Source organism: Lepus europaeus, chromosome 9, assembly GCF_033115175.1.
Source record: "Lepus europaeus isolate LE1 chromosome 9, mLepTim1.pri, whole genome shotgun sequence".
Lineage (NCBI taxonomy): Eukaryota > Metazoa > Chordata > Mammalia > Lagomorpha > Leporidae > Lepus > Lepus europaeus.
In genome coordinates, this window is record NC_084835.1 from 25,024,341 (window position 1) to 25,037,449 (window position 13,109).

The 13,109-nt window shown below is 39.8% G+C and overlaps 1 protein-coding gene across 1 annotated transcript in view; it reads left to right on the top strand.

Moving 5' to 3' along the window:
- DOCK3 (dedicator of cytokinesis 3) overlaps nucleotides 1–13,109 on the top strand; it is a 455,873-nt gene that overhangs the window by 16,969 nt on the left and 425,795 nt on the right. Inside the window, exon 2 of the mRNA XM_062199955.1 lies at nucleotides 6,199–6,282. Coding sequence (XP_062055939.1) covers nucleotides 6,199–6,282 — 84 coding nt within the window. The remainder of the gene's footprint in view (nucleotides 1–6,198; nucleotides 6,283–13,109) is intronic.

Consider the following 13,109-nt stretch of genomic DNA (forward strand, 5'->3'; position numbering starts at 1 on the left):
AGATATCAGGTCCAAGTGGTCCATAGCATAGATTAGCTCTGTTGTTTTTTTTTATTTATTTTTTTTTTATTTTTTTTGACAGGCAGAGTGGACAGTGAGAGAGAGAGACAGAGAGAAAGGTCTTCCTTTGCCGTTGGTTCACCCTCCAATGGCCGCCGCGGTAGCGCGCTGCGGCCGGCGCACCGCGCTGTTCCGATGGCAGGAGCCAGGTGCTTCTCCTGGTCTCCCATGGGGTGCAGAGCCCAAACTTGGGCCATCCTCCACTGCACTCCCTGGCCACAGCAGAGAGCTGGCCTGGAAGAGGGGCAACCGGGACAGGGTCGGTGCCCCGACCGGGACTAGAACCCGGTGTGCCGGCGCCGCAAGGCGGAGGATTAGCCTGTTGAGCCACGGCGCCGGCCAGCTCTGTTGTTTTTTTATTGATTTTCTGTCTCGTTGATCTTTCTGTTGATGAATTTGTGGTGTTGAAGTCCCTCATTACTATTGTACTGGAGTCTGTGTCTCCTTTAGGGCTATTAACATTAGTTTCAAATAGCCAGGTGCCCTGGCATTGAGTACATATACAATTAATTTAGTCACATCTTCCTGTTGAATTGATCCCTTAACCATTTCATAGTGCCCTCCTTTGTCTTTTTAAACATTTTTGTGTGAAAGTTTATTTTATCTGCTGTTAGGTTGGCTACATGTGTTCATTTCTCTTTTCCCTTAGCATGGAATATCTTTCCATCCTTTCAATTTCAGTCCATGTATTTCTTTGTTGGTGAGATATGTTTCTTGTAGGCTACAAATTGATGCCTCTTGTTTTTTTTTTTTTTTTTTTTACAGGCAGAGTGGACAGTGAGAGAGAGAGAGACAGAGAGAAAGGTCTTCCTTTTGCCGTTGGTTCACCCTCCAATGGCTACCGCGGTAGGCGCGCTGTGGCCGGCGCACCGCACTGATCCGATGGCAGGAGCCAGGTGCTTTTCCTGGTCTCCCATGGGGTGCAGGGCCCAAGCACTTGGGCCATCCTCCACTGCACTCCCTGGCCACAGCAGAGAGCTGGCCTGGAAGAGGGGCAACCGGGACAGGATCGGTGCCCCGACTGGGACTAGAACCCGGCGTGCCGGCGCCGCAAGGCGGAGGATTAGCCTGTTGAGCCGTGGCGCCGGCCTGATGCCTCTTGTTTTTTAATCCATTCAGCCATTGTGTATCTTTTAATTGGAGAGTTTAGGCCATTTACATTCAAGGTTACTACTGATAAGTAATGACTTGGCCCTGCCATTTTTCATAAATGTTTCTATTGTTTATTTTGGATTTCCTTTGTAGTTTTACTGGGAGATCTTTGGCCTTCACATTCTTTCATAATGATGACTGTCTTTTTGTGTTTTTGTGTACAGCACTTCCTTAAGCATCTTTTGTGAGGCTGGATGAGTGTGACCAGTTCTTTCAATTTCTGTTTACTATGGAAGGTCTATTTCACTTTCATTCATAATTGAGAGCTTTGCTGGGTATTCTGGGTTAATAGTTTCTTTTCTCTTAAGACTTGGACTCTATCTCTCCATTCTCTCCTAGCCTGTAGGATTCTGATGAGAAGTCAGCTGTGAGTCTAATTGGAGATCCTCTGAAAGTAATCGGGTTTCTCTTGTGCACATTTTAGAATCTTTTCTTTGTGTTTTACTGTGGAGAGTTTGACTACAGTGTGTCATGATTAAGTTCTTGTCTGATCATGTCTATAAGGAGTTCTATATGCCTTGTTACTTGCACGTCCCTTTCTCCAAATTATGGAGGTTTTCTGTAATTATTTCACTGAAAAAGCATTCTGATTTATTCTTTGTTTCCACACATTCAGGAACTCTTAAGATCCGTATGTTGGGTCATTTGATAAATAAATCTCCAACACTGTTTTTAATTTTTCTGATTTCTTCTCTCTCTCTCTCTTTTAATTTTTTTGGTCTGATTGAAAAATTTCCAAAGACTTGTTTTCTAGTTCGGATAGTCTTTCTTCTCTCTCACTCTTGCCTGAGAGTGTACTTCCTCTACTTTTTTTTCCCCACTATTTACCTCTAGCCTAGAGTGGTACACCTTTTCCATATTCTGCCATCTTGGAATCTTGTATGTTGTTTTCTTCACAACTGAAAGGTTTCATGTCTTTTAGGAAATGTCCCCCTCCTTTGCATTATTATACATATTTCAGAATCAAAGTATTTCTATAAAAATCCATTGGAATTTTGGGTAGAATTGCATAGTTTAATGATTAATTTGTGGAAGATCTATATTTTATACTATTAAGTCTTCAATCTATTAATATGTATTTCTTCATTAATTATGCTTTTGATGCCTGCTGTACAGTTTTCTGTGCAGAATTCAGTATGTCCCATTAGATTCATTCCTAGTTACTTGGCATTTTTGATGTTATAAATGATATATTTTATTTTTTATTTTAATATAAAAATTTGTTTTTTTTTTACTTTTTTTGAGATACCATTTTAAATTTATATTATAGTAAAAGGCTTAATATGCCACTAAATGAAGAGTTCAATGAATGTAAAAATATTGGCAGGAATATAGGCAAGGACTATAAACAATCAAATTCAAAGATGTCTATTTTACTAAATGATTTTTAAAAGTTTGGTTTTCTAACTGTTGGTATACAGGCTTGAAAATTACTCATATTGTATCAAATGTTTATTGTAATAAACTATGTCTGGGTTCTTTTGCATTTTTTACATATACAGTCAGAACTGCAGAGTTTTAGTTTGTACTTCTAGACATTGTATGTTTTTAAAAAGTTATTATTTTTAAAATTTATTTGAAAGGCAAAGTTAGAAATCACTCCCCAAATGGCCACAGTGGCCGGGGATGGACCATGCTCAAGCCAGGAACTAGGAGCTTCTTCTGAGTCTTCCATGTGAGTGCAGGGGCCCAACTACTTGGGCCATCCTTTTCTGCTTTTCCAGGTGCATAGTCAGGGAGCTGGATTGGAAATGGAGCAGCCGGGATTTGAACCTGCACCCGTATGGGGTGGTGGTGTTGCGGGCTCCAGCTTAACCTGCTGTGCTACAGCACTAACTCCCAGACATGTAATTTTTTTTTCCTGCTTTACTTGTACTGGTTGGCCCTCTAGTACAACAATGAATAGTTAGGATGATAATGGATATACTCTTCTGGTTCCTAACCTTAGTGATAAAATTCCTGTTCAGTCTTTTTTTTTTTATTATTTATTTTATTCATTTGAAAGGCAGAGAGAGAGGGAGAGAGAGAGCTTCCAACGGCTGGTTCTCTCCCCAAATGGTTGCGCTGCTAGGGCTGGGCCAGGCTGAAGCCAGGAGGCTGTGACTCCATCCAGGTCTCCCATGTGGGTAGCAGTTAACCAAGTACTTAGGCTATCTTTTGCCACCTCCTGGGTGCATTAGAGGGAGCAGGATCGTAAGTGGAGCACCCACAACTTGAACCAGTGCTCAAATGGGTTTCTGGCATCATAGGTAGTGTCTTAACCTGCTGCACCACAACACCGACCCCAGTGTTTAGTTTGTCAGTGTATATGGTGTTTGCCATACACAGCATGTAGATACCCTTTATCAGATTAAGGAAGGTCCCTTCTAAGTTAAGAATTTTTGACTGAAGTTGATACTGAATTTTGTCAAGTACTTTTTCTTCCCCCATCTACTGAGATGGTCATATAATTTTTAAAATTAATTTTCTATTGCTAAGCTGCTTGGAATTCTTGGAATAAACCCAAATTGTTCATGATCCATCATTCTTTTTATTCATAGTTGGATTTTCCTTCATTTTTTAAAAAGGATTTATTTTATTTATTTGAAAGTCAGAGTTACAGAGAGAGGTAGAGCCAGAGAGAGAAAAAGGTCTTCCATCCTCGGGTTCACTCCCCAAATGACCACTATGGCCAGAGCTGAACTGATCCGAAGCAAGGAGCCAGGATCTTCTTCCAGGTTTCCCATGCGGGTGCAGGGGCCCAAGCACTTGGGCCATCTTCCATTGCTTTCCCAGTCCATAGCAGATTGCTGATTCGGAAGTGGAGCTGCTGGGACTCGAATCGACACCAATATGGATGCTGGTGCTGCAAGCCACAGCTTTAACCCACTATGCCACAGTGCTGGCCCCTGTGGTTGGATTTTCTTTTAAAAATATTTTTTAACTATATTCATTAAACAGATTGGCCTGTATTTTCCTTTCTTATAAAGTCCTTATCAAGGTTTGCTATCATGCTGACTTCAAAATGAGTTTCCTTTTCCTTATTCTCTGTAAGAGTTTATTTGTAGTTGGTGTTATTTCTTCAAATGTTTGGACAGAAAATTCATATGGACCTGACGTTGCATTTGTTGGAAGATTTTAATTACAGATTCACTTTTCTTTAATAGATATGGGCTATTTAAAAAGTTTTTAACTTCTCTACCAATTTTTAAGTTTTGTCTTTAATAAATTTGTCTCATCTAAAATTTCAAATTAGTTGACGTTTTTCTGTAACATACTTTAATGATACTTTTAGTGTTTTTACTGCTAATATTTATATTGTGCCTTTTCTGTCCCTCCTTTTTTTTTTTTTTGCTGTCAGTTGTTTTAGGTGTCTGTCAATGTTGGTATTTTCTTTTTTTAAGGTTTATTTAATTTATTTGAACAACAGAGTTACAGAGAGAGAGAGAAAGGGAAAAAGAGAGAGAGAAGTCTTAGATCTGCTGCTTCACTCTCCAATGGCAGCAACAGTTGGAGCTGGACCAGGCCAAAGTTAGGAGCCAGGAGCTTCTTCTGAGTCTCCCATGTGTGTGCAGGGGCCCAAACATGTGGGCCGTTTTCTGCTGCTTTCCCAGGTGCATTAGCAGGGAGCTAGATAGGAAGTGGAGCAGCTGGGACTCAAACTGGTACCTATGTGGGATGCTAGCTTTGCAGGCAGAAGTTTAACCTGCTACGCCACAATGCTGGTTCCATGTTAGTATTTTCAGAAAAACAATTTTAGACTATAAGGCTTGATAACTGGTATGTAAATTTTTAAGATTAACAATGCTATTCCTGTTTTTTTTTATGTTCTTGGATCAATTTATCAATTTCCTTAAAAAGGTCAGAGGATTTTGATTGCTATGTATAGATTTTTCTTTGTTTTAGATTTGCTGTTTGATTAATTTCTGTTCTCACTTTTATTTTGAAGATTTTGTTTCTCAGCATAACCAAATTTATTTGGTAATTTTTTTGAAAGGCAGAGTTACAGGGGTGGGGGCACAGGGAGAGATCTTCCATCTGCTGGTTCACTCCCCAAATGGCTGCAACAGCTAGAACTTGGCTGATCCCAAGCCCTGAGCCAGGTGCTACCTCTGTGTCTCCCACATGGGAGCAGGGGGCCAAAGCAGTTGGATCATTCTCTGCTGCCCTCCCAGGCACTTAGTAGGGAGCTGGATCAGAAGTGGAGCCTGGCACTGCAGGTGCTGGCTTCACCCGCCACACCACAGAGCCAGCCCCTATTTGGTGATTCTTTAAAATTTTTTTTTTCTTTTTATTGTAAATGAGGTACTCTCAATGTTAAGTTTTTCATAAGCAATTGCTATATACTTGCCTAAAAGGATATGTGCATGCACATAGGTCATGCTGAAGGACAGAGAGAGTCTATTTACAGAAATGTCCTACATGTATGCATGCACATACCACTCAGGAATCGTGATTTTGTCATATTTCATTTTCCTGATCTGTTTAATATTACCTTTCAAAATATAGGTTAACTAAAATGAAAGAGGTTTACACAGTAGGAAAAGGAGTTATATAATAGTGAGAAAGGGAGATCATATGCTTTTTTTTTGTTTTTTAAAGATTTTATTTTATTTGAAAGACAGAGTTAGAGAGAGAGATAGAGACACAGAGAGAGGTCTTTCATCTTGTTTCACCCCCCAGATGGCTGCAATGGCTGGAGCTGCGCTGATCTGAAGCCAGGAGCCAAGAGCCTCCTCTGGGTCTCCTACATGGGTGCAGGGGCCCAAGCACTTGGGCCATCCTCCAATGCTATCCCAGGCCACAGCAGAGAGCTGGATCGGAAAGCAGAACAGCTGGGACTGGAACCGGTGCCCATATGGGATTCTGGTGCTTCAGGCCAGGGCTTCAGTTCGCTGCACCACAGCGCCGGCACCAGGGAGAGCATATGTTTAAGAAAATTTGGTGCTTAATTCAGTGACTCTGTATTTAAAAATGCTAATTGATGGATTTGCCTTGTTTTTCTAGTGATATGCAGCTTTCGAGGATCTGTCCCTCAAGGATTGGTCTTAGAAATAGGAGAGACAGTCCAGATTCTTGAAAAATGTGAAGGTAAGTATGAACTGTCAGTATTACATACATTTGTTTTAGTAAATTCTAAGTCGTCATTCTGACTTCATAATAGATCACATTGCAAAATACTGTGATAAAATTCCTCCTGATCTGTGTTCAATATAAAAGTATGAATGAGCTTTTTTGGGGCTCTAACCTAATAGTAATAACTAGACAATTGTTGACTGTCAGAACATGATTTTTGCATACTATGTCAAATGATTATTTTTCATTTTCTTCAAATAGATAATCTACCCATGCTCAGCTACATTTGGGTGGAATTGAATTATAATTATTTCATTTATGTGTTTCTGAGTGTTTGGGCATCTTTAGCTGTAATCAAAACAAAGCCTTAAGTATGCTCAATGAAGTTTAGCTTGACTACTGTCTTCTTCTGTAACATATATAGATATTTCCATTGTGCTCTTAAAATAAATCACATTCTTAAAAATTGTCCACTTAAATCAACAATGTTTATGTGAAAACTATAGTTAGGGAAAATCATGCAAATTCAGAGCATTAACAGAAACAAAATTGTTTCCATGAGAAATAGCTTGAGCTACCTAGTTCAGCAGTTCAACATGATGAGTAGCCATATTGTCTGACATAATGGAGTGGAACTGTTGGGATGAGGGCATGTAGACAATTCATATAAAATCTGGGCTGTGATCCAGTTGGACTGCAGTTAGGAAAGATATGGGAGTAAGTACAATCCACTTGACCCAGGGATTGAATGAGTTTGGGAGTTGAGATTTCTGAAAAGAAAGCTCTAATGCAGATTTTAGATTTTCTTAAAACAGAAGTATAAATCAGCACCTTTTCATGATAAAAGTATCTAGAAAAAAAGGTAATTTAAAAAATTATCTACTAAAAAATGAAAACACATCATATTCATTTGTTAAATATTCTAGGATTTCCTAATGAGATCTAAAAATAACATGAGTACCTGCCATCACTGTCTTTTTTTAAAAACTTTTATTTAATAAATATAAATTTCGAAGGTCAACTTTTAGATTATAGCAGCTTTTTCTCCCATAACCTCCCTCCCACCTGCAACCATCCCATCTCCCACTCCCTTTCCCATCCCATTCTTCATCAAGATTCATTTTCAATTATTTTTATATACAGAACATAAAAATAGTATATACTAAGTAAAGTTTTCAACAGTTTGCATCCACACAGACACACAAAGTATAAAGTACTGTTTGAATACTAATTTTACTGTTAATTCACATAGTACAACACATTAAAGACAGAGATCCTATATGGGGAGTAAGTGCACAGTAACTCCCGTTGTTGATTTAACAATTGACACTCTTATTTATTAAGTCAGTAATCACCCAAGGCTCTTGTCATGAGCTGCAAGGCTATGGAAGCCCCTTGAGTTCACAAACTGACCTTATTTAGGCAAGGCCATAATCAAAGTAGAAGTTCTATTTTCCCTTCAGAGAAGGGCCCATTCTGTCCACTGGGATCTTATACACAGAGATCTTTTATTTAGGTCATTTTTCTTGCCACAGTGTCTTGGTTTTCCATGCTTGAGAAACTCTCATGGGCTTTTTAGCCAGATCTGAATGCCTTAAGGGCTGATTCTGAGGCCAGAGTGCTGTTTAGGGCATTTGTCATTCTATAAGTCTGCTGAATGGCCTGTTTCCCATGTTGGATTGTTCTCTCCTTTTTAATTCTATCAGTTATTATTAGCAGACACTAGTCTTGTTTATGTGATCCATTTGACACTTAATCCTATCTTTATGATCAATTGTGAACTGAAACTGATTACTTTGACTAGTAAGGTGGCATTGATACCTGCCAACTTAATGGGATTTGGAGTCCCATGGCAAATTTTTAGCTTTACGCTTAGGGGTAAGTCTGAGGAACCGTGTGTTGAACTGTGCATCTCCTCCCTCTCTTACTCCCACTCTTATTTTTAATAGGGATCAATTTTCGGTTGTATATAAACACCCATCAATAATTCTGTGTTAAGTAGAGAGTTTAACCAGTGGTATTAAGTTGGAAATGAAAATAGTAAAAAGAATAAAGAAGTAAGCTGTTCCTCAACAGTCAGGGCTGATTCTCAACAAGGGCTGATCAAGTCATTGTTTCTCATAGTGTCAGTTTCACTTCTACAGGTTTCTTTTTAGGTGCTCAGTTAGTTGTCACAGATCAGGGAGAGCATATGATGATATTTGTCCCTTTGAGACTGGCTTATTTCACTCAGCATGATGTTTTCCAGGTTCCTCCATTTTATTGCAAATGACTGGATTTCATTTTTTTTTTTTAACCACTGTGTAGTATTCTATAGCGTACATATTCTATAATTTTTTTATCCAGTGTTCTATTGATGGGCATTCAGGTTGATGCCATGTCTTAGCTATTGTGAATTGAGCTGCAATAAATATTGAGGTGCAGATAGCTCTTTTATTTGTGGATTTCATTTCCCTTGGGTAAATTCCGTGGAGTGGGATGGCTGGGTCTTGTGGTAGGGCTATATTCAGGTTTCTGAGGAATCTCCACACTGTCTTCCATAGTGGTTTTACCAGTTTGCATTCCCGCCAACAGTGGGTTAGTGTCCCTTTTTCCCCATATCCTTGCAAGCATCTGTTGTTAGTTTATTTTTGTATGTAAGCCATTCTAACTGGGCTGAGGTAAAACCTCATTGTGGTTTTGATTTGCATTTCCCTGATGGCTTGTGATCCTGAACATTTTTTCATGTATCTGTTGGCCGTTTGGATTTCCTTTTTTGAAAAATATCTGTTCAAGTCCTAGGCCCATCTCTTAAGTGGGTTGTTTGTTTTGTTGTTGTGGAGTTTCTTGATCTCTTGTAGATTCTGGTTATTAATCCTTTATCAGTTGCATAGTTTGCAAAAAATTTCTTCCATTCTGTCAGTTGCCTCTTCACTTTATTGGTTGTTTCTTTTGCAGTACAGAAACTTCTCAATTTGATATAATTCCAGTTGTTAATTTAAGCGTTGACTGCCTGTGCCTCTGGTGTGTGAACTGAAATGGATCACTTGTACTAGTGAGATGGCATTGGTACATGCCACCTTGATGAGATTGTATTGTAATCCCCTGGCACGTTTCTAACTCTACCATTTGGGGCAAGTCTGATTGAGCATGTCCCAAATTGTACATCTCCTCCCTCTCTTACTCCCACTCTTATATTTAACAGGGATCACTTTTCAGTTAAAATTTAAACACCTAAGAATAATTGTGTGTTAATTACAGAGTTCAACCAATATATTAAGTAGAACAAAAAAAATACTAAAAGGGATAAAGTATTAAATTGTACATCAACAGTTGGGACAGGGCTGATGAAGTCACTGTTTCTCATAGTGTGCATTTCACTTCATCAGGTTTCCTTTTTGATGCTCGGTTAGTTGTCACTGATCAGGGAGAACACATGATATTTGTCCCTTTGGGACTGGATTATTTCACTCAGCATGATGTTTTCTAGATTCTTCCATTTTGTTGCAAATGACCGGATTTCATTGTTTTTGACTGTTGTATAGTATTCTATAGAGTACATGTCCCATAATTTCTTTATCCAGTCTACTGTTGATGGGCATTTGGGTTGGTTCCAGATCTTAGCTATTGTGAATTGAGCTGCAATAAACATTAATGTGCAGGCCGCTTTTTTATTTGCCAAATTAATTTCCTTTGGGTAAATTCCAAGGAGTGGGATGGCTGGGTTGTATGGTAGGGTTATATTTAGGTTTCTGAGGAATCTCCAGACTGACTTCCATAGTGGCTTTACCAGTTTGCATTCCCACCAACAGTGAGTTAGTGTCCCTTTTCCCCCACATCCTTGCCAGTATCTATTGTTGGTGGATTTCTATTGTTAGCACCTACTACACCACAGTGCCAGCCCCGATTATTTTTCTTGAAGAGTTTAAGTAGTCTATTTTGTATTCAGCCCCATATAATATCCTGGCCTTACCTGTAGCCCTGATTTTCTAAACTTTCCAAGGGTTTTGTGTTGGAAATTAACTCTTGATGGCTTCACTGTATGCTTAAATTTTAGTATTTGTTTTTTTTTTTTTTTTTTTTTTGACAGGCAGAGTGGACAGTGAGAGAGAGAGACAGAGAGAAAGGTCTTCCTTTTGCCGTTGGTTCACCCTCCAATGGCCGCCGCGGTAGGCGCGCTGCGGCCGGCGCACCGTGCCGATCCGATGGCAGGAGCCAGGTGCTTATCCTGGTCTCCCATGGGGTGCAGGGCCCAAGAACTTGGGCCATCCTCCACTGCACTCCCTGGCCACAGCAGAGAGCTGGCCTGGAAGAGGGGCAACTGGGACAGGATCGGTGCCCCGACCGGGACTAGAACCCGGTGTGCCGGCGCCGCAAGGCTGAGGATTAGCCTAGTGAGCCGCAGCGCCGGCCAGTATTTGTTTTTAAGCCTTCAAATATTTCAAGTGCTTTTTTGTCATATTTAATCTTTTCCTAGGTTATGCTCAATTATTAACTATTTAAGAGGGAGGGAGGGAGGGGAAGAGAGAGAAAGAAACACACACACACACACACAAACACAGAATAATCCCACCCACTGCTTAATTCCCCAGAAACCCACAATGGTCTAACTTGGCCAAAGCCAGGAGTAAGAAACTCAATTCAGATCTATACTGGATCTATACTGTGGGTGGTAGGGACCCACGTATGTGAGCCATCACCTGCTGCTTCCCAGGGTGCACATCAGCAGGAAGCCAGATTTGGGAGCAGAGCCAGGCATCAAACCCAGGCTCTTTGATATGATGCTTATCTCTAATTTAATTTTGATCCTTTATTTACTGTCATTTTATTGAGATTCTGGGAGGGAGCACTGATGAATATTTGTGTTTAGTCTACTGTTTAAGGCTGAAATCTAAAATTTAATCTTAAATTGAGTGTATTTATTGAATTCATTGATTACTGAGTAGTATTTGATACAGAGGTTTTCTTTCAGGATATATTTTTGTTTTCTCTTGAATACTTAAGTGTATTTCTCTTTGCATCTACCTTTCCAGTTAGTTGACTTAGCTTTCTGTTTCTTTCAAAAAAAATGACAGATGAAAAATTTAACATACAACAAGTGCCTCAGATAAGCAACAAAAATAGTTTAAGAAGTGTTATTATCCTGGTTTCAGAAGACTATTACTGTGAGTGTATATCTTAAGCAAGCAGTGAATAAAGGACCCCTGGTATATCAGCAGAGGAGCTCCAATATTATGCTATTGCCCACGTGAATGAGGATCATATGTCATTTACTGATACCTACCTTCTGTAGGCCATTCTTAGCTTTTATTCTGGTGATTAAAAAGTACAGTGTTAAAATTTCTTTATCCACCTGCATGGGATGAGTGTCTGCTTAGGATGAAAGATATATGAATACATATTTATACTAGAATATACGAGGTATAAGTTAATGTGTTGTAGCTACTATACAGATATCTGAATTACTAATTTTACTAGGACAAGAAGCAATAGAGAGAGGAACAGGGAAGATTTTATAAATGATTTGGTTTTGAGGTATCTCTTTGTCTTGAAAGAAACTTTTTACAGGCTCTAGAGGTTGATGAGTATTTAAAGTATTTGAAAATCATTTGTGGTGACTTCAGACTGTTGTCTGCTGTTAGTTGGTTGATACCTTTTTCTCTGTTGTAAGTAGTGACAGATTCTGTTTTAAGAGCTAATTCAAGAGATCAGAACTGTCACATAGTTGGCTAAGTCCTAGCTGCTCTTCTTCTGATCCAGCTCTCTGTTTATGGCTTAGAAAAGCAATAGAAGATGGCCTTAGTGCTTGGGTTCCTCCACCCACCTGGGAGACCCAGAGAAGCTCTTGGCTCCTGGCTTTGGACTGGCCAAGCTCTGGCCGTTTGCAGCCATTTGGAAAGTGAATCAGTGTATGGAAGACCTTTCTCTCTGTCTTTCCCCCTGTCTGTAACATTCCCTCTCAAATAAATAAATAAAATCTTTTTAAAAAAGTGCTAATTCTCAAATAGGTACCTTGTCTTCGTTACATGTGTCCGTGCTAGAAATTCAGCTTCTGCGTATTTCCTGGGCTCATGCTTCTGAGTGAAAGTATGCAGAAAATTCTTTGGCTTCAGTATTGAAATACTGTCTGTTTCTTGTGATACATGATTTGTTCTGGATGAGTTATGCCAATTATCCTAACTGTGTACGTTTGTTGATTTGTCATTTTCATGTCCTGCCTTACTGTCTAGATTTGTGCTCCATAGCCTGCTTTAACTTTAGGTCTTGTATGTACTCTTGTACATACAAGAAATCCTCAGATTTCTCACTTGACTCCAGCTTTCATTTAACCTTGAGTATTTCTACCTTCTGTCTTCTTTCTCATTGTCTTAGTCTGGTTTGACTTAGATGCCCATACCTGTCTGCAGCCCTAAAATTGATGTTGACTCTATTGTAAGAACATTTCCACTGTCAGGCTAGAGAGAATAAATCTGTTTTTTCCCCCTAAATTATAGATATAGTTTCATACATATTTAATAGAAAGTTTCTCCTTTAAAGTGATACTGAACAACCTGTTTCTTTCTTTCTTTCTTTCTTTTTTTTTTTTTGACAGGCAGAGTGAACAGTGAGAGAGAGAGACAGAGAGAAAGGTCTTCCTTTTGCCGTTGGTTCACCCTCCAATGGCCGCCGCGATTGGCGCGCTGATCCGATGGCAGGAGCCAGGTGCTTCCTCCTGGTCTCCCATGGGGTGCAGGGCCCAAACACTTGGGCCATCCTCCACTGCACTCCCTGGCCACAGCAGAGAGCTGGCCTGGAAGAGGGGCAACCGGGACAGGATCGGTGCCCCGACCGGGATTAGAACCCGGTGTGCCGGCGCCGCAAGG